Raw genomic sequence first — 26,270 nt, forward strand, 5'->3', positions numbered from 1 at the left:
GCTTATAGCAGAGCATTTGTTTTGGAAACAAAAGAGTGTGATATTAGTTTAAGCTGTTGCCAGTCTACTTAGTCATATATTATTTTTTTCTACTAAGATATTAATCTAAGTGCCTCGTTAGTGAAGTTCATTAAGGACATGGGAAAAGAAGACTCCCACAGGGAGTGGAACACAGTTTAGCAAAACAGTTTCCTCTCAAAACTGTCTCCGTAGCTGCCAAAAAGGAGGAGGATAAATTCATGGGTCCCAAGGCCTCGAGGCTAATGAGAGAGAGAGGCAGTGACTCAGAGGAAAGCCCTGGCTCTGGGCTACCATCAGTCGGTCAGTGCTCATCTCTGCGAGCCCCGAGGAAGTCCCGTCTCAGACATTGGCCGCGACAAAAATACTCATGTTCCCGACCTGATACTCCCTACGTGTCCCTTACTCTCAGGCCACACAGATCAGCCCATCTCCACTCTGTCCAATTCCAAGTCCCCCGCATGCGCCCCTCTCCTGCTGTCTGCAGAGAGTCCCTGTGGTCGCAACAGGAGTGACTCGCTGGTCGCCCCAAGTGGAAACTTCACTCTGGGAAAGTTTCTGCTCCACATGGACCTCCTCGGCCAGGCCAGGGGGCCGGCTATGTTCATCTTCAAAGGGCCCAAGCTAAAACCCCATTCCTCTGGTTAAGAAAGGTCTATTTACCAACAAATCGCTTCTTCCCAGCCAGGTCGAACTCTTCCTCGGGGAAGGAGCTAATGGTGCCTTCTGCTGGGATGACGGCGGGCGTGGCAGCCGTGGTGGGGGGCCTGGTGGAGGCCGGTGGCCTGGAGGTCTCAAGTTCATAATCTGAAACAGGATGAAGGTTCTGTAACTGGGCACTCCCTGCAAAGGAGCGCTGTTTGCAGCCAAAAGAGACTTTCTAAGACCACACTCTAGATTAAAGTGTGCGCGCACACACCCCATGATAAATGCCGTGCCCAAACATAATTTCTAATAAAACAGTATTTCCCCCCATTTCAGTCCCCTCAGAAAAGCAGCTGCAGAGAAAAGAGAGGACGGGAAAAAAGAACCACATCTGACCAGAAAAAAAAATGAAGTTTTTAAATCAAAGCTGAGAGAGCCTTAGAATTCATCCAGTTTAGCACGGTCCTGGTCCTTGTCCAAGGCCAGTCTCTACCTAAATCAGTTCCCCTTCTAGAGCATAACAGATTCCCATCAGAAAATAAACTTGATTGTTTTCTATTTATCATCTTTGGCTTTTTTTCTGAGGAGGAGGTGGGATTAATTTCACTAAGAGAAATAATCTTTTAATATTTAAAAAAGAAAATAAAACTGCTCCCTTTTCAGCTGCTCAGAGGTAAAGGGAAGCTGCACAGTGTTTGCAAAGGTGCTAAGAAACCTTCCTCTGCTTGCTGACATGGATGTTTTCTTTTAAGTTCATTTTTGTTTGCAAGATTCAACCACTGCATCAAACTGTATTATAACTGCAGCAAAGGAGACACTGCTCCCACATTTGTGATTTCAGACCATTGGAGCGATGGCTAATAGCAGGCAAGGTGAAGGGCAAAAGTGAGGACCTCTGAGTGTCAAAGGCCGCCACCCGGGTGGGGACAGGATGCCGACATGAATTTCTCCAACGAGTCGCAGGGTGCCGACATGAATTTCTCCAACGAGTCGCAGGGTCGTAAGTATAACAACACCACTGTGACCATTCATTGAGAAACAGTTCCAGATGCTACCCAAGGCGTTTTGTACTCTTAATCTTATACGCTTACCCTTACTTGAAAAGATTCTATGATTTAAAAAATCAACACATCCGTAGCATTGCATTTGCCATGGAATTAGAAAAAGAGAGAACAGGGAAGAATGTGAAGAGCCCAGAGAGGAAGCTGAGATCTTGGTCAGTTTTACGAAGAGCGGAGGAGGGGGAGGCTCAGACGGGGCAGCTGAGAATTTTGGAGGAAGGAGAGGCTGGAAGGGAGAGGTGGGGAGCAGAGGGAACTTGTTAGGAAGCTGTATTTTCAATCACGCACACGCTTTCTTTGAATCAGATATGCACCGGGGGTAACTTAGACGTGTGGGGTGCAACCACCTTCCCTAAGCCCGGCCCCCGCCCCAGGGTTCTGAAGGAAACTGCAATTCAGAACATCCACTTAGGGATTAAAATAAGGTCCTCCCACCAGGAAAGAAATTATCCAAATAATGTGCTTAAAACCAGTTAGTACCTGCATCATAGACAACGTAGGCCTCTTCCGTGGGTGTGGCCGTGTCTGTCTCCAATCCTGAGAAGTCATCTAGGGAAGAGGAAGGGAGAGAAGGTCACCGGGGCTCCGGGCTTTCTTCCCAGGCGGCTCAGGACCGTGTCCAGGGCACAATGGTTCTCCCCCCGTGGCCGGTTCAAGGGCATAAGTCCTCAGAGTCAGGGCCTCCTGCACTTGCTCAGAAGATACATGCAAGGACTCATACCCGCTTGGCAGCCACGGACACCAAGGACTTACATGTGCCTGGGGCCCCACAGCTGGCGAAGGCAGAGCTAACACTGCACTCAAACTTCAAACCCTCTGGCTCCAAAGACTGTATACTTTATCCTTCATAAACTGTCTCCACTTTTTAAATGTTCAACTAAGCCATGAAGTCGCTTGTAAACCTTAAGCTGCGCTACTAGAATCACCATTCCACAGCTCAATGAAGGAGCAGGTGAAGTGGAGGGTGTATAAACCCCTCCCCTAAAAAATTACAGGCACCAATTTGAACTTTTCATTGTGAGACACTCATTGATCATTCCCCAGGATTCAGCCCACTGGCCTCCTTTGAGGCTGGTTTGGATAACATCATGAATGCAACGGCGCCAAAACAAACCCCGCCAGCGGAGGACCTTGGCCACCGGCCCTTCCGAGGAACACAGGGCAAAGCCCGAAGCCACCGGGGCCTGGGGGACGCCCAGCACCCACTTCACCCTCTCGGTGCTAAGGCCGGGCATGCTCTGATGGGGCCCATGGGTGTCCGCAAGAGAGAAGCGAATGATCCACCCTCAGGGCTCACAATGGTCGTTTCACGAAAAACCATTAGACATGGTTTCCCTTCGGTCATTCCAATGTCAATACGCCTGGATCCAAGAGGAATTACTCCTGGGCTGGGTCAAGTCGAGCAGTTTTCAAGTTCAGGGCACCTAGCGTTGGAGGTCATCCTGCTATTGTTTCCAGAAACACCTCTTTCTTTCCCTCGTCCATTGAACTGTTAAGAACAGAGTCTTGTTTTTCCTCATTATCGGTTCAGACCCGTTTCTTTTCACTGTTATTTCTGGCCAAGTCACAAATGAATAAGTCATATAATTTTTGAATCTCAGACTGAACAAGGGAAGGGAAAGTGTAGGGTTTCCTTCGTGGATGCCCAGGGTGAAGTACAATTCCTGGAGGCGCTGAAGTACCCCAGCCGGGCAGCAGGTCACAGAAATGGTGCCTGGTACCCGCAAGGCAGGGTCCCCTATTCGGGTGAGCAAGTTCCGTCTTCTGGCAAAAGTAATCATCATACTGAGTAATGCAGTGCTCCTTCTTTAAAAAACAAACAAACAAAGGCAGGCAGATTTTTCCAAAATAGCACCATCTTGATTCCAAGTAAAAGTCACTTCCAAGGTGGAATCAGTGTATTTATATTTTAAGCTGACCACAGAATTTGCCCCTCCTGATGCCTTTCAACCACCTGGAACTACGTGAAAGTGGATGTTGTATGAGTCAACCCTGCTCCAATGTCAAAAGCTTCCACTTCTTCATGTACAAGTAACTGCCAGCCGCCAACCACGGTGGATGGTTTATTCCAGGGGTCCTCAAACTTTTTAAACAGGCGGCCAGTTCACTGTCCCTCAGACCGTTGGAGGGCCGGACTATAGTTTTAAAAAAAACTATGAACAAATTCCTATGCACACAGCGGCGGCAAAAACACCTGGTGGGCCGGATAAATGTTTTCGGCGGGCCGCATGTGGCCCGCAGGCCGTAGTTTGAGGACCCCTGGTTTATTCTCTTGAGTGACTTATTCAAATGGCCATTAAAAAAAAACGAGTGCAAAATATCTCCAAAAATGAGGCCTTAGCTCCAGAGGTATTTTTGAAAACTATAAAAATGATTCTCAGTAGTTCAGAGAGGAGGTGAATGACGGTCATTTGAAACCAAGGGCATTTGCAAAGTGTACGGTTGGTCCAGCTCCAGTGACTTTTTTATTATCCTCTTCGCCTTTTCTGTCTTGGGAGAGAGCGTGGCCAGTGGGGCCATTCCAACATGACTGTTACTGAAACAGGCCCCACAAATGGTCAAAGATGCTCAGCTGGCGCCTCCCATTTCCAAACACATGACCTCATCAGACCCGCTGCAGAGAGGGAACCTGAAGCACAAGGCTCTTACTCCGCAGGTAGAAACGGGGAACGGCTCTCGCTCAAGGTGGTGTTTAGATACCGAAGAGGAAGGATCAGGTACCGGGAGGAAGGCACTCTCTCTACTGCAGTCAGAGCAAGTAAAAAGGATGTGTGTGTGCGCATGTGGAGAGAAAGGAACTGAGACGTGGAAGCAGCAGTACGCTGGAAGCAAGCGTGTAATCTGCATCCATGCCCACAGGAAGACACGCAAGGACGGCACCTGTGACAAACGCAAAAGGACATAAACACTTGCATTGCTGGGATGGCTGCACAATACAGGTTATTCCAGAACGTCACTTGAATGCCATGTTTCCAGGAAAAGGGGGCATGCTTTAACCAGGGGAGCCATGACCTGAGACTGAGAAGATTTTAAAGTTGGAGGCCTAGAAACAAAACTTGAGGACTTTGCCAATGGCGTATGACAACTGTCCACCAGATGAGGGTCAGGGGGTGGGGCTTGGATAAGCAGATATGCATTCCCTGATCACTAATGCTGGTTCTAAATTGTAATTATCACAACAATAAACGAAGTGCTTGGTAAATACTAATTGTGCCCACATGGACCCCAGGCCTTGGAAGTGAGCACTGTATGCTCAGTACAACAAAAGAGAGGGTGTGAGAGAACAGACTCAGAGCAGAGGAAGCAGAGGAGCCGGGGTGGGTGGTCCTGCAGTTCGGTCGGGAGACCTAGGACATGGCTCTGCTGCCATCAGAGCCCCTTTCTGGAAGCGTCTCCACTGAGTCAGCACAGCGCGCAGGGTGTGTTGGCACATCCAGGCCACCGCAAGGTGTCCAGCCAAGAAAGGGAAAACGATTGCATGTTGTAGACAATGCACAGGATTTCCTAGAGTAATTGTGACCGATTTTCAAATTGCAGTTGATGCTTGAACAATGCAGGGGGTGGGGCACCGACCACCCATGCAGTCAAAATCTGAGTATATTTTGACTCCCCCAAAACGTAACTACTGAGAGCCTACTGTTGATGGGAGCCTTATCAATAACACAAATGGTCGGTTAACACATATTTTGTAAGTTATATCTGTTGCATACTGTGTTCTTATGATAAAGTAAGCTAGAGAAAAAATGTTAAGAAAATCATAAGGAAAATACATTTATAGTTTTTATTGAAAAAAAAAATCTGCATATATAAGTGGACCTGTGCTTTCAAACCCGTGTTAAGGGTCAACTGTTTTTTTTAAGTAATGAATTGTAATACATTGTAATCTTATCTAAAGATGATGCACTTTTTCCCTTACATTTAATTTTTTCCCCAGAACTTTGTATTTATTAGTACTTATTTTGAAAATGCTGCCTAGAGGCAAGTCATTATTGACACTTGACTATCAGGGAATCAAAGGAGGGACATGGATGCAGAAAAGAATATATGTACAGGGGTGGGCAAAAGTACGTCTACAATTGTAATACAAATAAATAATACAAAGGTTAATAATAGAAGGATAAACTGTGTTTTGTGTACTCACAATTGAAAACCTACTTTTGCCCACCCTGTGTATATATGAAGATTTGCAAAGAAAAGGAGAAATAACATGCCAAGAAAAATATCCACTTTCATGCCAAATAAGAGGCCAAAAATACAAAATAAATGAAGGAACAGCAATAAAGCCTATAAAAGCAACAAAAGAAAATTCAAAATATTGATAATGGCAATGAAAGCGAAATCCAAAGTAGTCACTCTTCTGCTTACAGCTAATTGTTAAGTCAACACTCTAATTACAGCTCTGTGTTTAAAGATAAGACGCTAATGCATGCAGACGGGGTCAAGGAACGTACGGAAGGTGCTGGAACCAGGAACCCGAAGGTGAGTCTAGCTCGCATGCACGGGGCAAATGGACAGGGTTATTTGGAACTTGTTCGCGCAAGGGCGGCCTTCAAACACAATGCCCGCCTCGGGGACGGCATTCAAGTCGACACTGGCTGGAGCCTGGCACGGTCAGCGGTCAGCGGTGCTGTGAGAGGATCCCCGGTCTGCGAGTGGTGGCTGAAAGGTAGGTCCTCACGCCGCAGTCGCTTAGAAAGACATAAGCTCTGCAGCCGACACGCAACCCACCTCTCCCTGCGGGGAGAAGAGGACTCGCCTCCTCCACGCCTGATGCAGCCGCAGAGACGACGCGTCTCAGCTCCACGCGCCCCGACCCTGAGGGTCCCAGCTCCGCTGTCAGGAGGACGACGCGCAGGGGCAGAGCACGGCCCGAGTGGGTGTCCCAGAGCCGGGAGCTGGTGCAGTCCCCTCCCCCAGTGGAAGCCCCTCCTGCTGATCAAAAAGTGTCCCCCTGCCCAACGTGCCGGGGAACAACTTTCCCCGGAAACTCACCATGAGACTGAAAAATAGCCCGAATGGCCCAACAGGAAGACAGTCATTTAACCTTGTTTAAATCACACAGCTACTCACAGAGCCATACACATATAGCTTACATATCTCTCTCCATCCATCCATCCATCCATCCATCCATGCATCCATCCATCCATCCATCCATCTTTCTATCTAACAAATACTAACCTACTGATACCCAGGGACACACTTCGGAAATGCTAGTCCACACTAATAATGTTCCATGTTTTAGCTAATTTTTTGACTTGGGCTGTGGAAAGGGCTGCCAGATAAAACACAGCATGCCCACTTACGCTTGAATTTTAGGTAAATGACACGTAATTTATATTGTAAGCATGTCCTGTGCAATATCTTTATTTGCTAACTCTGACAACCCTGGCTGTGGCACAGTGCTGTTGAACAAACCTTGTAGGATTAGAAACACCCCTAGTTTCTGTCCCCCTGCCCCCCCTCCCTGCAGCTTGTGGGACCCCCCGCTGATAGGCAGCGAGGCAGTGACGTGGGCCACCGTTAGATGAAGGCAGTTACCTTCTTCAGGGATGCACTCCGGGGCCCCACTGGAGCCCATGACCAGGTTGCCGTCTTCGTCATGCCGCTCCAGGGTCCCGGGGGGACAGGTGGGGACGGCTGTGGTGGGCTCGGGGGTGGTGGTGGTTGTCGGGGTGGTGGTTCGGATGGTGGTGGTTGGGCGCAGGGTGGTGGTGGTTGGGCGGGTGGTGGTGGTGCGGCGGGTGGTGGTGGTGGTGGTGCGGCGGGTGGTGGTCCTGGGCCGCAGGGTTGCCGTGGTGGGCCGAGGGGTAGTGGTGGGTCTCTCGGTGGTGGTGGTGGTGGTGGTGGTGGTGGTGGTGGTGGTGGTGGCGGCACGGGTGGTTGTTTTGACGACCTCCAAACCCACCAGAGGCTTCCCTCCAAGACTCAAAATGGGCTTATCCTGGGCACTGGCCAGGGGTTTGCCATGTCGCCCCTGCCCGAAGAGGGGGAGCCCGTCAGGGCTCACCACGGGGGTCCCTCCCAGATCTGAAACAAGATCAAATACAGTCTGTGCAACGAGGGGACACAATCAGAGGAAGTAAAAAGCAAGTGGAAATGTCTCCTGAAAGCTTGTTATTCTTGTATTTTAATCAGTAAAAAGGCAAAGAAAGGGCATTTGAAAGGCTATTCGCTGAGGCAGACATACCTGCTGCTACCCAGACATCCCTGGGCTCACCAGCTTGCCCATTACTCTGTGCTACTTCGTCTAAATTAATAACATGCATCCCCTGGCCCCATCACCCGATACAACGCTTAGTCTTTCGTAAGGAGAGTGACTCTCTCCCCTCTCATCCCTACAGCGAGGAGGAAAAGTGCTGCTTGGGGCCCGGGGTGGCAAATGCTTTCTCTAACGAACCAGAGAGGAAGCACTTGGAGTTTTACGGCCAGACGCTGCCTGTTGTGGCTGCTCAGCTCTGCCCTGCAGGGGACAAAGGCCACAGGCAGTGCACAGGCGAGTGTTCCTATGTCCCACGAGCCCCTGTGCGTGAACACGGAAGTGTGAATTTCATGTCATTTCCACATGTCACAGAGACTATCATTCTCTGATTATTTTTACAATCATTTAAACATGTGAAAACTCTTCTGAGCTCACAGGCCACACAAAAACAGGCAGCAGGCAGGGTTTGGCCAGTGGGTCGGAGTTGGCTGACTCCTGCTCAAGGATGCCAATTTCCAGAACAAAGTTGAGTGCCACCTTTCCTCAGAGGGTGGATTCCATTGGAAATACTGCTGACAGTTATATCCAAGGAAAAGCACGTGGTCAAAAGTAACTGGACCAAGGGCACCCATTAAAAATCAGGGCGAAGTCAGGACACTTTTGTTCCGTAAGAACCATTCTCACTTACCCACAATGGTTCGACCGTCTCCTCCTAGTTTAACCCGAAGAGGATTGCCATGTGAATCTTGGAGGTACCTTCCTTCTGCATTCAATACTAACCCACGATCAAGATCCACCACCTAAATCCACGACACAGATTAAAGACTATATTGGACATTCAAAATGGTCACATTCATCCAACTACGGGAATACATGCATGAAGCTTCCACAGAAGGAAATACTGAAGTGAGCAGGAAACATTATTTTTGTCAGCATCCTTCATAAGGTTGAATGAGAATAAAGTGTAAAACAATTGTATTTCCTATTATAATTGCTTACCCATACAGCATGTAAATTATTTTGTTTCTAGAATATACAAAATATGTACAGACTACCATTTATTACGATGATGTACTGCTGAAAAATAGGAAACAACTGAAGTGTCCACCGATGGAGGGCAGAGATAAAGACACTGTGGCACATCCATATAGTGGGATACTACGCAGCCAGTGAAAAGGATTGAAAATGTCTACATATAGTGGCATATCCTGATATAAATTCAGATTACAGGGATGAAGATTTTTCAAAAATAAAAATATATTCATTGGTGTCTATAAGCTTAAAACTGCAGAGAAAATAATCTAAAGGCTACATCCCAAACCGCTCACAATGATGATCCTTAAAAAGTGATTTGGAATGCTTATTATATTTTTCACATATTTCTGAATTGTTTCAACCTCTTGCAATGAACATGTATTGCTAATATATTAAAAACATGATATGCTTCCATTTTACTGTTAATGTGAAAAATCAAGGTTAATATAACAAAAACAACTTAATTTGGAATTAAATTGCCCAATATAGTACGTATGCAAAAAGGAATACCCTAAGGAATTATAAAACTTGAAAAAAAGGTATTGCTATCCCTATTAAGGAACAAACTCATGCTCCACCCTAGTGGTTCTCAAAGTCTGGTCCCAGGCCAGCATACTCAGTGTCACCTGGGAACTTGTCAGATATGCAAATTACCTGGCCATATCTGAGACCATATTTGGCAAATCCCCAGGGATTCTGACACTAACGTTGAGAACCACGACTGTGCATGCTCAGACCAGTGAAGGAGCCCCTGCCAGCAGGCCATTTTGTTGGGTCCGGACTCGGTAATTAAAGTAAGGCTCATTGATATAAACCCTACTTTTGAAATCTACCCATACAGTTCAATTCAAAATTGTTTACATGACATTTGCTTTACTATGCATTTCTTCCTGGAATAAATATCAGTTCCTTTGAGAAACGAGAAGAACTATCTTTAAATAAGCTGTACTGAACATTTCATGAAATCCAATATGTTTTCCTAAACCTTATTGTTATAAATGGGAAGTGCTGACTGGGAATTCCACCATGAATACTTTTCTGATTCTTTGAAAAAATATTTCAAATCTCTGAATATTATAAAGTGTTCTTCTCATTACCCTCAAGCCACCTAAAATCCCTAAACATTTATCTTAAACCCAAGAAGTTAGTCATTTAACTTAAACATACATCAAATACTGATACCTATTTGTTATTTTAGACAAACAACAATTATTGGAAGATTCAAACGGTGATCTGATGAAAATTGCCTGTTTGATTCAGGGTTTTCTTGCTTGTTCATTTATTTTCACTCTAATTCCTTTTGACAAAGAGTTTGAGACAATTTGCTGAAAATATGTGTACTTAACTAAACAATAAACAAAAAATAAACTGGGAAAATAGAAGTTCATATGAGAGGCTGTGCCTCAAGTTCTGTGTCACGACTGTGTGAGTGCCCTTTGTCTGAGTGCCCTGGCCTCATCTTATTAGCTATGAGAAAAAAACTAGTTACTCAGGAGAATCAAAGATCTCTGTGGTCGCTAGAAGAATGCATATAGTACAGCATATTGACAGATGAGTGGTTAAAACCAGAGAAAAAGAGGGAAAAGACTGCTTCGTTATTGGTACACAACGTCCACCATTTTTCTCTTCCCAACAGCATGAGAACTGAGATGTGTAAAGAAGTTCACCCTACCCACTTTGTTCCTTGAGGGCCATTGATAATTCTCTGTCCGCTCGGTTTTCCATTAGTGCCGGGCAGTCCCCGCCCCTCTACACTTGGCCTGCCGTTATAACCTGCACAGGAAACAAGTAACAGAACCTGGTCAATGCCACGTGCCTACAGAGTTGGCCTCATGCCAATCCATAAGCGTTAACATCATTTCAAACAGAAACACGAACAGAACTTTAAAGCAACAGCTCATGTCCATGAGATGATGATAGTCTAAACTGTGACTTCTACATGACAAATACGAATGTCAAGAGCACAGTAAAGTCACGGTTTTCTGGCTGTATTGGAGGAATGGGAGTGTTCAGCATAAGTAAATTATCCAGATGAAGATTAAAGGCCTTAGTCGTGTAGCTTTATTTTAACGAGTTGGAAGTTGGGGGGGGGGGGTTGGAGAAAATTGTCTCTGAAACGTGCTAGCTGCTGTCCTGCTCTCCTCAGCAGGGTTACTCAGCACAACTAGCCCTGGACGACTCCGGTCCCCACCGTCAACCGCCAAGGACAAATGCGCGGGGCTGACTCGGCGTGCTGAGCTCTGCCGGCCGCTTGGGAAGCACCTGCTTGGAGAGGAAGAACAAGGCCCAGCTGGCAGCCCTCTCGGTTGCTGTGTCCGCCTGTTCCTGTCTCCTGCCCTTCCTCTCCATCTCCTGCCATTTCTCAGCCGCAGTCCCCTCGCTCTGCTGGGGGCGCTCTGTGGTCCCGCCCCTCCATGGGATCAAGGGCTTGGGCTCCCTGACAATGACCTGCAGGTCAGACTTATTTCTCTTGCTCAGATGGTTAATGAAAATTAAACATGTACTGAGTACTTTGTACAAGGGCATGTGAGCTGTTTGTCACCGGGGTCTTAGGCTGAAGACAGTCCATTTTAATGGACCCTGACGTCAACGTGAGGCACGTGTTCCGTCTTTCCACTGAACTAAACGGACAAAACCTTGTACAGATGAACAAGCGCCACTATGTTCGCTCAGAGAGGCTCTGTCAAGCCCTGGCTCCATGCAGGGTGAGTGCAGTGCCACGTAAATACTTTACTTAGGTCCTGCCCTGGGGTCCATGTAGACTCCGGTTCACAGCTGTCTACCTTCCTCCTCAATGTAATCACACACCTGCCTGTTCCAACTCTAGGTGACAATTGTCTTGAACGTGTATTTCCCACCAGTTTTAAACAACATCACTGAGTGCAGCGTCTAAGCAGTTCATGGCAAGACATCGGAGTTTGTGCCGAGTGTTCAGTTGAGGGCTTTGTATGCAGAATCAACAAGAACACGGCCCAGGCACACAGGAGCACATTTCTTACTGACTCCTCCGATGTGCCGGGCACGGGAACAGCTCAAAGTCGCCCCAGTACAGGAACCTGCTTTGGGATCACGGCTTTTCACGGTGAAGAGCAGGGCGAGTGGTCAGGGGCGAGTGGGGTCGTGCAGCGGCCAGGGCTGGGGGACTCAGTGCTGGGTTAGGGCTGCCGCTCAGCCCTCCTGGCTGTCTGACCTGGGCCAGCCGCACAGACCCCGCAGCCCCAGCCCCAGCCGCCTCAGCTGGAAACCAGGAGAAACCCTGAAAACCCCACCAGAAGGTCAAGAGGATGGAATCCCGTCACATCTGCAAAGCTGCGGACCGGTGCCTGAGCATCGCAGACGCTGGAAAACACGGACGCTCTCCAGGAATCGCTGCGCACAGCACTGAAAAGCACAGTGAGGATGAGACAAAACCAGTACCTTGTCTGAAAGAGGGCCTGGCGGGCGCGCGGGAGAAGGGGTTCCGGAACCGCGAGTGCATCATGCGCTGCCGCAGCGACAGCATGGGCGTGGTGGAGGCGTAGGCGGGAGGGGCGCGCGTCGTGTACCGGGGCCGCGCCGGGGTGCCCACCGGGGCGCTGGCCGTGCTGGGGCTGCGAGGGGGGTGTCTGGGCGGGAGGTATGAGGCTCTGGGGGCGCTGCCTGCAGAAGGAGGCCGCTGCGGGAGAGTGGGGCGCTCCTCCCGGGGGGAGTCCCTTCGGGGGGCAGCAGGCGCGCTGGCAGAGTCCGTCTCCGCGCTGCTCCTGTCTGTGTATTTGCTGCCCCTGGGGATGGAGGAGGGGGGCCACTTAGAAACAGAGGCGGACAGCGGGTCCTCGTCCTTCCCTCCTTTCAGAAACCACGTGTCTTCCTCCTCCTCCTCTTCCGCCTCCTCCTCGGCCGAAACGGACTGCGGAGACTTAGCGGTCAGGGCCTCCTTCTTGGACGCCCCGTCCTTCTTCCCCGCCTCCTGGGGCTCCGCGCGCCCGGGGACCCTGGCGCGGGCGGGGGCGTGGGGGTGGCCGGGCCTCGGAGAGGCGCCCGCGGGCCTGCGGGGGTGACCGTCGCCCGCGCTCCCCGTGGGGGCCTCCACCTGGCGGTGCTTGGGCAGGGCCGGGGTGGTGTCCTTGGCCCGGGCCGCGTGTGCCCTGGTGCCCAGGGTCTCTGCGTCTGTGCTGTCCGCGTGGCGCCCGCCAGCGTGGCGCTCGGAACCCTCGGGGAGGGACGACTGGCTGCCCCTGGACCCGTAAGCGTAAGGGTCCAGGTGGGAGCGCCCCGCCGGGGGGGACGCGGGCTTCCTCCTGGGGGCGCTGGGCCCGGGGTGGTGCGGGGACTGCGCCGCCCCCGAGTCCGTGCTCCATGGCACGTCCTGCGCCTTCGAGGACAGAGGTTTGTCCGGCAGGTGCGCGGCGGCCCGGGTCCCGGCGGACTCGGGGTTCCCTGCCAGGGGGTCCCTCGGCGCCAGGCTCGTCCCGCGCTGGGGGCCTCTTCTCGGCTGGTCCCCGGCCCGGGAGGCGGGCTGCCAGGAGGAGGAAGGCACGTGGCCCTGCACCGCCGTGGCCGGAAGTGGCTTCTCCTCTTCCGCTTCGCTCTCCGCGCCCTGCGCGTGCGCCCGGGGGGTCCCGGTGGGCGCCGGGGGGCCTGAGGCCTGGAGGCGGGGGCCTCGGCCGTAGCCAGAGCGGCTCGGGTACCTGCCGTGGGCGGCAAAGGGCTTGTTTCTGTGCGGACCGACATGGCCCGGGACCGCATCTGCCGCGTCACTGTCGCCATCCACCCTCCGCGGCGCCTGGGGCCTGGGAGCGACACGCGAGGAGACCGGTGAGGACTTGGTGGGGCGCGAGGGCGCGTGGGACTTGGCGGCGGGGCCGTCATGGCCGTCCTTCCCGCCCCGGGGGAGCGGGGGCCCGGGCTGGGGCTCGGTGGGCTGCAGCCGGGATGCGCCCCCGTGGGGTGCGGCCTCCGAGTAGGGCGCCCTCCGCGCGGGCAGGGCCGGCCTGGCGCCCTGGAGCGCGGGGCCGCGGGGGCGCGCGCTGGAGGTGGGGTGGCGGCTGGGCCCCAGAGCTGGCCGGGCGGGCACGCTCTCGGGGTGCAGGCGCTCCGAGGAGGCGTCTTTGGGGTCCAGGGAGCCTGTGGCCGGCTCTCCCTCCTCCCAGTCCAGCGAGTCGTTGTCCGCAGAGCTGGACGGCAGGTGGGCCGGGCGGCGAGAGCTGCCCGCGGTGGGCGCGTGGGGGACCCACAGGGATGCCCCTCGCGGGTGGGAGGGGGGCGAGGAGCCGGGCTTGTCCACGCCTTCCTGTCGGGGCAGCACTGGCGCTCGGACTCTCCCCGGAGTCCGTCCAGCAAGGCCGGGGTGGACGGGTCTGCCCGGCGGCCTGGGCGGGCGCTGCTGGCCCTGGGTCTCGGAGGGCAAGGTCGGGGGGTCCCCTTGGGGGTCCAGTTCCTCCGCATCCGTGAGCTCTGCCGCCTGGGGTTTCCTGGGCACCCCGCCGTTGGCCGGTATTTTGTTCTTCAAGTCAGGAGGGTGCTTGGCATGTCTGCCTTGGGGAGAAACGGGCAGGTGGGCGTGCTTCGAGGGAGCTGCGGCCCTGGGAGGCGAGGGCGGCTGCGAGGTTTCTTGCTTCCAGTTCTCCATTGTGCCAGCTTTTTGCCGGGCATCGGGCTCACTGGTCCTGCCTGGAATAGATGGGAAAGAATTTGCCATCAGAGACGAAATTCAAAGCTTTGCAACACAAATTGAGTGTTAAAGGTGGCAGTGGAGGCGTTTCAGAGGAAATTGCAACTGACAAGTTCTCATTCTTCAGAACATTGGACACTTTTCTCAATTACAGCCACCGCGTTGAAAGTCCTCTTTTGCTTTCAGCCATAGATACAGCGCTAAACAATATGGGTGAGAATTTCTGTGAATGCAGTTAGGTTAGTCGCAGCTTAGTATTTGAAGGAATTCTCAAATGAGTACTTTGACGTCATCCATTGGTTTTGCAAAAGCAAGATCTTAGATAGGACTTTTGTAATAAGACGAATTCTCGGTATGTTACAAATGCGCCATAGCCCTTCTTGACAATGTAGGCGAGAAATGTATAGGAACCGGGGATGAAACGTTAAATGGCCTCCACACGCAGAGGCGTGGGGATGTGTTGCATGCCTGGGAAGTGACGGGCGAGCAACAGATTTGTAATTTCTGAGCATTACCAAGAGTGCCTGTCCCCCCAACATGTCCTTACTTGCTTTCTCCTTCTCTATTAAAATCTCTTTAGTAATAAATACATTTGTAATTCCAAAATAGAGCCAAAAATAAAGACTCCCGAGGTAGGCAGCACATTAAGTGTGCCCTATGCTTTCCCCTTTCTTGCGAGCAGAACTGAAGGAGGAAAGGGGTGCTGTCAGAGCTGGGAATCTGTATAGCAAAGGGGAGCCCAGCCGGGAGCAAACAGCTATTTCATTTCCTTCCAAGACAGACTGTGTGACTTTGGGGTGCCCTGGGGATCCTCACAGTACATGATGGAGGAGAGAGCCACCAATATGGTGTGAATGGGGGAGGCAGACAGGAGTCGCCATCCAGAATCAGTCCGCTCCATTTCTGGGTTTCATTAACTTGCTTGGTTCTGATCCCGATCAGATAAACAAAGGTACTGAAGTTCTTCTGAGTCAAGCTGCACTCCTGAGTAATGCAATACAAACTACGCATTTCAAATGCTATTTGGAAATTGAAGAGAGCTGACAGCTAACAAGGCCACATTACACTTGTAAAAATGCTCTTTCCCTGTCATCATAACCCCCGGTTACACAGCGATATAAGATTAATCACAGAGCTCATACTTTCATGTTTATGTAATATCGTAATAGTGATTGATGTTATTAGCAATCAATAACATTTTAGTCTTCGGGATGACTACTTTCTAAAGGGACTATCAAACGTTCTATAAATCACAGTGCAAACTTAGCCTAAAAAAAACCCAAGCAAGAGCCATGATTCATAAGGAATGCAATGCATGAAGCAAAAAGAGAGGGAAGACACGCAATGCTTACTTGTTGGCATAGCGACGATGAAGGCTTTGGAGTGAGGCCCTGAGCCTCTCCTGTTGGCCGCCCGGATTTTGAACAGATAGCGCTCCCCCGGCTGCAGGCCGTCCACGAGGGCAGAAGTGGTCTCTCCGGGGAAGGTCAGGGACTTTGCTCCGAAAGGCTTGAGCGCGGGGGCGTACGAGAGAATGTACTCTGAAACGATTGGCAGACGGTTGGAAGGAGGACAGTGAAAACAGTGCTGTGTCCCCAATACGGACTGTAGGGGCAGGATGGGCTGGAGCGCGCGTCACTAGGTGAATGGACTGTAGGGGCAGGATGGGCTGGAGCGCGAGTCACTAGGTGAATGGACTGTAGGGCAGGATGGGCTGGAGCGCGCGTCACTAGGTAAATGGACTGTAGGGCAGGATGGACTGGAGCGCACATCACTAGGTGAATGGACTGTAGGGCAGGATGGGCTGGAGCGCGCGTCACTAGGTGAATGGACTGTAGGGCAGGATGGGCTGGAGCGCGCGTCACTAGGTGAATGGACTGTAGGGCAGGATGGACTGGAGCGCGCGTCACTAGGTGAATGGACTGTAGGGCAGGATGGGCTGGAGCGCAAGTCACTAGGTGAATGGACTGTAGGGCAGGATGGACTGGAGCGCGCGTCACTAGGTGAATGGACTGTAGGGCAGGATGGGCTGTAGCGCGCGTCACTAGGTGAATGGACTGTAGGGCAGGATGGGCTGGAGCGCGTGTCACTAGGTGAATGGACTGTAGGGCAGGATGGGCTGGAGCGCGCGTCACTAGGTGAATGGACTGTAGGGCAGGATGGGCTGGAGCGCGGGTCACTAGGTGAATGGACTGTAGGGCAGGATGGGCTGGAGCGCGGGTCACTAGGTGAATGGACTGTAGGGCAGGATGGGCTGGAGCGCGCGTCACTAGGTGAATGGACTGTAGGGCAGGATGGGCTGGAGCGCGCGTCACTAGGTGAATGGACTGTAGGGCAGGATGGACTGGAGCGCGCGTCACTAGGTGAATGGACTATAAGGGCAGGATGGACTGGAGCGCGCGTCACTAGGTGAATGGACTGTAGGGCAGGATGGACTGGAGCGCGCGTCACTAGGTGAATGGACTGTAGGGCGGGATGGGCTGGAGCGCACATCACTAGGTGAATGGACTGTAGGGCGGGATGGGCTGGAGCGCACATCACTAGGTGAATGGACTGTAGGGCGGGATGGGCTGGAGCGTGCATCACTAGGTGAATGGACTGTAGGGCAGGATGGGCTGGAGCGCGTGTCACTAGGTGAATGGACTGTAGGGCAGGATGGGCTGGAGCGCGCGTCACTAGGTGAATGGACTGTAGGGCAGGATGGACTGGAGCGCGGGTCACTAGGTGAATGGACTGTAGGGCAGGATGGGCTGGAGCGCGCGTCACTAGGTGAATGGACCGGAGGGGCGGGATGGACTGGAGCGCGAGTCACTAGGTGAATGGACTGTAGGGCAGGATGGGCTGGAGCACGAGTCACTAGGTGAATGGACTGTAGGGCAGGATGGACTGGACGCGCGTCACTAGGTGAATGGACTGTAGGGCAGGATGGGCTGGAGCGCACATCACTAGGTGAATGGACTGTAGGGCAGGATGGACTGGAGCGCGCATCACTAGGTGAATGGACTGTAGGGCAGGATGGACTGGACGCGCGTCACTAGGTGAATGGACTGTAGGGCAGGATGGGCTGGAGCGCACATCACTAGGTGAATGGACTGTAGGGCAGGATGGACTGGAGCGCGCATCACTAGGTGAATGGACTGTAGGGCAGGATGGACTGGAGCGCGCGTCACTAGGTGAATGGACTGTAGGGCAGGATGGGCTGGAGCGCGCGTCACTAGGTGAATTGACTGTAGGGCGGGATGGACTGGAGTGCGCGTCACTAGGTGAATGGACTGTAGGGCAGGATGGGCTGGAGCGCGCGTCACTAGGTGAATGGACTGTAGGGCGGGATGGACTGGAGCGCGCGTCACTAGGTGAATGGACTGTAGGGCAGGATGGGCTGGAGCGCGCGTCACTAGGTGAATGGACCAAGAAACACGCCAGGACAAGTCAGAGCATAAAGGCGCGGGCAAGGGGTACTGTTCGCCCGGCTGCGGGACAGACTACCAATTAATGAGCTGGCATTGCCCATTCTTAGGACATTCAGTGTAGGGAACCCAAGAGGCCAGTCTTCATACAGTTTACAAAAGACATTTCTGCCGTGTTTGTGTTTTCTATGCATCGTAGTTCTATTCTAATTTATTATGACAGAATTATCTCCTGAGTGGAAGAAGCTGTGGGAAAAGAAATGACAGCTTCTAGGAACTGATTCTGAATAGCTACTGACATCTCCAAGGGTTCCAGTGAATTCATCTGGGCAATTCTGGTTCAGTTTAAGCCAATTAAATTTCATATTTGGAATATAATTTTACCTTTGTATGGATTATAAAAACTGAATATATGCAGATAAGGATAGTTCACAGTATTTAAAACTGTAAGGAAAAGGCGCTGAGTAACAGATGTATGCATTGTGTAATGTTTCTATCTTCAATTGGCTACATCTGTAAGCATTTAATGCCCTTCATTGGACATCATAGCGAATTCAGTCCAAGGATCTCATGTATCTCTGTGCTTATATGGAAATGCTGTCCCATACGGAAACCATGTTTTAAAGCACAGTTTTCACCCTCAGCTAAAAACTGCCATGCCTATTTCCTCCCAGTGAACTCAAGATTCACAAAACTTATCAAATTAATATGACTGGGAGCTAACAAAAAACTGAATTACAGAAAAACCAAGCAATTGTCAAACTTCCCATGGAGGCAGGTAAGAGCTTTTCTTTTACCGAGGACCTAATCTTTAAAAAGTATCTTTTAAAGCATTTGTAGGACAAAAAGAAGTGTTCTTGTTGAAAATGAATAAACTGGTCATTTGTGGTGGTTAAAAGTCAAAATTAAAAGAATGCCTGTCTATGAAATTTGGTAATTCAGATATTTTTGTTTGTTTGTTTTTATTGATTTTATTTTTTAAAAATTTTGTTTTATTGCTTAAAGTATTACTAAGAGTATTACATATGTCTCCTTTTTAATTCAGATATTTTTATGGATTTACTTCATTTGGAGAAAAGTTAACCATGTCAAATTATATTCTATTGTGTTTTATATTTCTCATACATAAAAAATGTCCTGGTATAATTTTGAATTTTCAATCCCACTACCACACCTTTATGAAAATCTGTGAGTTCTTTTGGACATAACTCAGTAGCTATTATTATTTCTGGTAATATTGAATTGACTACCAGGGAGCTTCTTTCACCAGAGAGAGAAGTATAAACCAAGACGTGGAAGAGGGAAAGAAAATAAAAGTAGCATGGTAATAATGTCACGAAAGGAGCAATGATTGATGTTTTTATAACTAAAAAGAGTAGTCTGCCAAAAACTGTCCTTATTCACTTCCCAGCATTACAACAATACTTAGTCCAGAAGGAGCCAATGTTCAAACTTTTATAAAAAGAATTATTTTGAAAGGGCCAACTAAATGTTTCTTCTCTTCATTTGTTTCTAATTTATTCCACTAGAGAAAAAATGAGTAAGAATAGTACAATATTTTCTTCTTAAAAAAACTAGAAAGTGGGGAAACCTTAAGTTTAGAAAAGACTATCTCATGTCTACCTTCCTTCTATTGTCCCATGAAAAGGTCCTTAGTTGTAGACAAAAGAGAACAAGTTATTTATTTCAGTTAAGAGATTCTCAAGGAAAATTGGTGGTAATTTGCTGGATTTCTTTAAGCTTACACAAACTTTTCATAGTTTCTGGACACGACGTTTCATAGTTTCTGAAGACTTAAATTTGTCTTCCAAGATTGTGTAACAATAAAAAGGGTACATTTGTATAAGTGATGTCAAGGGAAAAGTTCAGTACGCCCCTTCACAATATCTCCTACAGACTTCTGGAAGGTTCTTGGATGTTTTTACATTGAAAAGATTTGTGCTTCTATTTAGTATTCTCAACAGACACTTTTGAATTTAACTATTTGTTAATATTTTACCCTATTTTTAAATCTACAGTATTATTATTTTAAGGACATATTTTCCTCAACTCCCCCAAAGTAATTAATTTTAAAAGCTGACAAATAGGGGGGAAAATTTCCATTTGATTTTAATACTTGAGTTCTCAATCCCATTAAAAAGATTTTTGGTCCCATTCAAGACACTCATGGTCCCGTGGGGTTCCTGCTCACTCCCACTTTCCGGGATTTTGCTGGCACAATGAAAAGACCCGAAACATGAAAAACCAGGGTCATTTGTGTGTGTAAAGGTTAGGATGTCACTCCCATACAGTCAAACACAGAAAACCCCCTCCTGAGAGCAGTACCCAGACCCTTGCGCATACAGAAGGTGGAAGTCACCTTCGTGACTCCCTGGATCTCACCGACAATGAAAACCCCTGCGTGGAATCTCCTCGTCCGTTGGGTTAGCACCGCATAGACGTGTGTTGCGTCCCTATTCCTAGCGCAGCCACCAGGCCTGTGATTGGAACCAGGGCTTCTCAGAGTCAATATGGTATCTGGGGGATTTCACTCCCATGTGCACCTCGTGCCCTCAGTCGCCAGGTTCCTACCTTTCACTTTGCCCTCAGTCTCAGGCAGCGAGTCCCAAGCTACAGTGACAGCTGTGGTTTTGCCATTGACTGGCCAGACTTTTAAGTTCTCCGGAGCCGTCGTAGGAGCTGCAAAAGGAAGGTCAAGGGTCCAAGGTTTGAAAACGCACTTGTGCATCTTCTAAAGTAAACGGCATGGGGTCCTTACATGCAGTTTATTGCAGAGCCACCTGGTAACTTTTATCGTAATGAGAGAAGATGCTACATTCGCTCTCGTGTAACACGGTGATTTCTATCAGTTCCACCAACCAGAGAGTGAGCGTAGACAGAGCTAGCAAAGTGCTTTCCAGAATTAAGAATTTCTCTCATTGCTCAATATTAAAATATTCCAAGAAGATTAAAATCAAGGCTTTTATAAAATAAAGACACAGTTTAAAAAGACGTAATTATAACTTTGGATCCAGAACAAAACGATCCCTAGTTCCTCTGGCCCCAGACTCAAATACAACCTCAGCCTCAGGAAAGACATCTTCCTACACGGCAGGGCCACGGACGGTCCCGCGTCCACGCGGACAGCGGTGGGTCAGTGCTCCACGCTGGGATGTGAGGTGCGCGCGTGTCAGGATAACAAGCCCATGGAAACAGCCAGCGGAGGATGGGACAGGGACCCCAGGAAATAGTTCCCGAGCTTCTCAGTGTTCAGATGTAGACACACCACCGAGATTTACGGTTGATTTCGCTTTTTACATTGCCTGTGCTGGCCTGCACCACTGCTGGCTGAAAGCGTCTTTCAGTCTTACTTTAGGGGAATTCCCAAACTGACAGTCCAAAAGCCATTTCGATACAGACCGGATTCCGGAGTCCTCTGGAAGACGGAGGTACTCCACTTGCCGTCTCTGTCCCCCTGTGAAATGCGGACTGCGAATTCATACATGGTGTCGGGGAGCAGGCCCTCGATCAGCACGCGCCGGTTGGAGCCCTGCCTGTAATCCCAGCGGGCCAGTTCCCCCTTTTCTCGGTAGCGCACCGTGTACTGCCTGTAAGGAGACACAGGCAGCATGTACGGGCCGGCTCTCTGCGGCGGAACACGGACTCCTGCCCCGGAAACGATGACTTTGGGAGGGAAACAGGGAAATCAGAGCACAAAGACCTACACTTCGGACTATGTTTGGGGCTCAAATGTGAGAAGATTCTAAAGCAGACAGGGAAGATAACTTGTCAAGCCTGGAAACTCATACTGCTCGAAAGCTGAAGCAGAGATTCAGAAGGCGGGGGAGAAGGAGGTGGCTTTGATGAGGCACGTGCCTTATCAGGGGTGTGTGCGCGTGTTTGTGCCTGTGTGCGGTGTGGAGAGGGCAAGGGAATAATCAGAACTGGCCCAAGGTAGCTTGGCTTTCCAGAAAAGAAAGACAAAAAGACTCGCTTCGTGCCAAATTAGGCATGTTTCCCTGAGGTGAAGGGGGAGGCAGCCTGGGGTCTTGAGTAAACGTATTACCATGAGAAGGAGCAACAGTGTGTGACAGGCAGAGCAGGATGGAGGAGCTGATAAAAAAGACCTCAAGTGTGAGGATGTCATGGAGAGAAACACGTGTGAGCGAGCATCCCCCAGTCCCAGACAGGAGACGTGCTCTGCCCTCTTTGTTCTCTTCATGATTCTGGACATCAGAGCCCCCAGGAGCCAGGAGCCGTTCATGTTGAGGAGGCCAAAGGCAGGGGGAGCGTCACTATGAACCGTGAGAGTCCCATGAGCCTCGGAGGCCTTTCTAGGAAGCAGGTGTCTTATTTCACTATCAGTCAGAGGCAGAAACTCAGCTAAATCAAATGACAGTGGATATGGTGCCTGTATTTCTCAGCATTATGCCTCGTTCGTTTTTTAAAGTACATTCACTTTTCCTGGTTGCAGACAGGTTCAAAGATTAATACATAACGACAAGCCACCAAATCTGTGGCCGTCTCTTGGCTGTATAAACTATTAAGTCACTTGACATAGCAGCTTTTGGTGACTATGTTAATCTACCACTAACTGGAACTGGTGTTCCCCAGTGGCCCTTTTAACACAAAAGTTCATTTAACTCTATGGTTGTTTTTTCTTCTATTGCTATTGCAAACTGATATCAAAATCAGAATAGCGCCACGTCGTGACTTGAGAAAAAATACATTCACCTGCTATGCACAGTGCTACACATGAGGCAGGGTGGTGCTTGGGGACGTCTAAAGGGGAACTGCGGGGCTCGAGGGTTAGACAATGCCCACCACTCCCAGGAGAGCCTTCCTGCTGCCACTCTTCACGGGTAACAGGAGGGCCAGGCTCCTCCTCAGATGGGCCCGTAGCTTCTGCACATGAATAGACCATTAATGCCTGGCCGGTGTGGCTCAGTGGTTGAGCATCGACCTATGAACCAGGTCACAGTTCAATTCCCAGCCAGGGCACATGCCCTGGTTGCGGACTCAATCCCCAGTAGGTGTGTAGGAGGCAGCCAATCAATGATTCTCTCTCATCAATGATGTTTGTATTTCTCTCTCCTTCTCCCTTCCTCTCTGAAATCAATAAAAACATACATTTTATAAAACAGAGAATTAGTAAGGCACAGCAAAGCAAATGGAGGCAAAGAGAGAAATAGGATCTAGGACAGTGATGGCGAACCTTTTGAGCTCGGCGTGTCAGCATTTTGAAAAACCTTAACTCTGCTGCTGTGTCACATAGAAATGTTTTGATATTTGCAACCATAGTAAAACAAAAACTTATATTTTTGATATTTATTTCATATATTTAAATGCCATTTAACAGAGAAAAATCAGTCAAAAAAATGAGCTCGCGTGTCACCTCTGACACGTGTGTCATAGGTTCGCCATCACTGGTCTAGGACATTTGCAGACTCAGGATAAGGCGGAGAAGGTGAGATGTGAGGTCCCGCCCAGTGCATCACACACGAGGCCCAGGTAGCATGTGGCCTGTGGGGAATGTGTGGCCACGCTCAGGATTAGCTACATGGCCACAGGACAGTCTATTGTCCGGTCACAAAAAACACCAGCATGCCAGTATGTCAGAAAATAAAATCCCTCAAGTAAATACATGTGTGTGGGGCCACAAAACCCACACCTCTCATGCATAAGAGAAAGACAGAAGTCAGGAAAGTACCTGGACGCAACAACTTTCTTCTGCTTCTCCAGGACAGGGTCCACCCAGGCCACAAGCACAGACTGGGATGACATCACCCGGACACTGATGTCCTCAGGGACGGCCAGCTCCTCCTCCTCTGAAATGACAGTGGGCGCGTGGGAAGGCTGTCCCGACAGTAGGCTCCATCCTGGTTCCTCGAGCCCCCGAGTTTATGTTCACCCGGGCAGTAAATCGCTTATGCGTGATGTAGATGAAATGAGGTGAATAGGAAGTTAAGCAATGACTTGATTGGTCACTGCAGAGAAACCTGACTCTCCACTGCACTGCTTCTCAAGTGCAGTCTAAGCTACGGGCAGTTCACTTGCAGACTGCCCAGCCCAGTGGACATAAAGCACAAAAGGGAGGCTGTGCCTTGGTCAGAGATACTCCCAGTAACTCAGGGTTTCCTCAACATACACTGTAAGTTTCCGGGAAATAATACAGTTCTTACAGGAAGCAAAACTTTAAGGGCAGAAAAGCTCGGGGAGGCATTGCCTCGGCGATCGTGGCATGAAGCGAAAATCCGGGTGCAAACAACAGCCTGAATCACATGAGGCTCCGCGTCCGCACATTTCAGAGCGTGGGGTGCCCAGGCAAATGAACAGGTAGATTCCGGTACAAAAGGGATTTCAGCCTGCGATTTCCCATAGAACACATCACAGACACAGGCTCACAGTTCTGTTCAGTCACTAACCAACTGAAACTCAAAAGATGTCTTCAGTTTTGCTTTTGAGTCTCTTAGGCGTTTGGGGGTTTTTTTGTTCTGTTTTTTGTGGCTTTAACTACAAGTAGGGAAAGGTGGAAATATTTAGCCTGTTAGGAAACTGATATAGTGACTTCTTGGAGAGCAGCAACTAATGACTAATAAAGGTGAAACATCCTGTATGTGGGCCTTCTGTATACAATGTAAAAATTATAATAATATAACATTATGTTATATAATAACATATTGTGTAATATAAAATTATAATTAACAAATAAGTTGTAAGTTCACGAAAATAATTATGCTATAGGTTACCTCTTTAAGTAAGACCCAGGAACCAGAAAAGGTATATGTAATTTGTTAACACAAGAGTACTATAAAAATAAAAAAAAATCTGTGGACAAATGTGGAAGAAATATCTTAAATCAGGCTAGCACAGTGATGGCGAATCTTTTGAGCTCAGCGTGTCAGCATTTTGAAAAACCCTAACTTAACTCTGGTGCCATGTCACATATAGAAATTTTTTGATATTTGCAACCATAGTAAAACAAAGACTTATTATTTTTGATATTTATTTTATATATTTAAATGCCATTTAACAAAGAAAAATCAACCAAAAAAATGAGTTCGCGTGTCACCTCTGACACGCGTGTCATAGGTTCGCCATCACTGGGCTAGCAGCACACCATCGCTACAGCTTTTCTCACTGCATTGTTACTCAAGTTTAGTGGAAATAAAGTTTCACTGCATTCTTGCACGCGACCCCATTCACTCCTCTCTCTCTGTTTCCATGTGGATCACACTGTGCCCTTAAATGGAATAAATGTCTGGCTGCTCTTATGGCAAATCTAAGGCACAGTAAAGACATTCAGTATATACAGAGAAATGTATTTCATCACAAGAGTACCTTACCCTCTGGGTAGAAAAGAAACACACTTGAATCTAAAATGTGGCCAAGCCCGCCCTGCTGTTTCCTTTCCCCTCAAGAAAACAAACCCATGGAGTTCGTCGCCCGGCCAGCATCGTTTGGAAACAACGCTGCATTCACACTGGACCATGGCTGACCGGATGCGTCCTTAGAAACATACCTGAAATCTTCCGTTTCGTGAGGGCGGCCCTGTAGACCGGCTGACTCTGGCCCCGGGAGTTCAGGGACTGCAGGGAGACCACGTACACCGACTCGGAGGCTGTGGATGAGGCACAGGCAGTGAGGGTCTGCGACTGGTTTCCCGGACACATCTCTGTCCTCGGCCCCTCCCCCTCTTCTTCCGGACAATTAAATATGAGCCCGAGCATGGTAGGGACTAAACTCAAGAAGAACACTATTATGATAGGATACGTGGAGGTGATTTTCACCTGTAATTCCTGGAAAATGGGTTTCTATCTCATCAGCATCAAAGAAAGATGAATAAGGTTTTAAAAAGGATGGGATTGCATAATGCTGACTTAAGTCCCCCAATTTCCTTTTCTTTCTAAATAGAGACAAGAGTGACTCTGTCTTCAGCTGTCATCAAACAGAAGGGAGAGGAGACAAGAGCAGCCACAGTGCCAGGTCAATGCCCTGGTGGAGGACTCACTTCAGATCCCTTAATTTCTTGGTGCCACTGACAGTGGAACCCACCAAGTCACCAAAGGAAGAGCGCTTCCATTTATCTCCCGATCCAGGGACATGCATAAATGGCTAAGCCTGGAGGGCGTGGCCCAGCATGGATCAGGAACCACCAGAGTCCGGCCAGAGTGGCTCGGTTGGCTGAGTATCGCACTGTGCCCCCAGAGGCTGCCGGTTCAGTTCCCGGTCAGCACATGCCTGGGTTGCAGGGTCAATCGCCAGTCAGGGTGAAT

The 26,270-nt window shown here is 49.4% G+C and overlaps 1 protein-coding gene across 4 annotated transcripts in view; it reads right to left on the minus strand.

Annotated features, from left to right (window-relative positions):
• The window catches only part of FNDC1 (fibronectin type III domain containing 1), a 69,045-nt gene that overhangs the window by 13,593 nt on the left and 29,182 nt on the right, over positions 1 to 26,270 (minus strand). For all 4 annotated transcript variants that reach the window (XM_059699917.1, XM_059699918.1, XM_059699916.1 and 1 more), the window contains 11 exons: positions 25,517 to 25,615; positions 23,705 to 23,822; positions 21,415 to 21,602; positions 20,587 to 20,694; positions 15,961 to 16,149; positions 12,376 to 14,607; positions 10,631 to 10,731; positions 8,612 to 8,723; positions 7,263 to 7,751; positions 2,205 to 2,273; positions 682 to 825 (listed from right to left, as the gene is read on the minus strand). In XM_059699917.1, coding sequence (XP_059555900.1) covers positions 682 to 825; positions 2,205 to 2,273; positions 7,263 to 7,751; positions 8,612 to 8,723; positions 10,631 to 10,731; positions 12,376 to 14,607; positions 15,961 to 16,149; positions 20,587 to 20,694; positions 21,415 to 21,602; positions 23,705 to 23,822; positions 25,517 to 25,615 — 3,849 coding nt within the window. The remainder of the gene's footprint in view (positions 1 to 681; positions 826 to 2,204; positions 2,274 to 7,262; positions 7,752 to 8,611; positions 8,724 to 10,630; positions 10,732 to 12,375; positions 14,608 to 15,960; positions 16,150 to 20,586; positions 20,695 to 21,414; positions 21,603 to 23,704; positions 23,823 to 25,516; positions 25,616 to 26,270) is intronic.

The sequence above is a fragment of the Myotis daubentonii genome, chromosome 6, assembly GCF_963259705.1.
Source record: "Myotis daubentonii chromosome 6, mMyoDau2.1, whole genome shotgun sequence".
Taxonomy (NCBI): Eukaryota; Metazoa; Chordata; class Mammalia; order Chiroptera; family Vespertilionidae; genus Myotis; species Myotis daubentonii.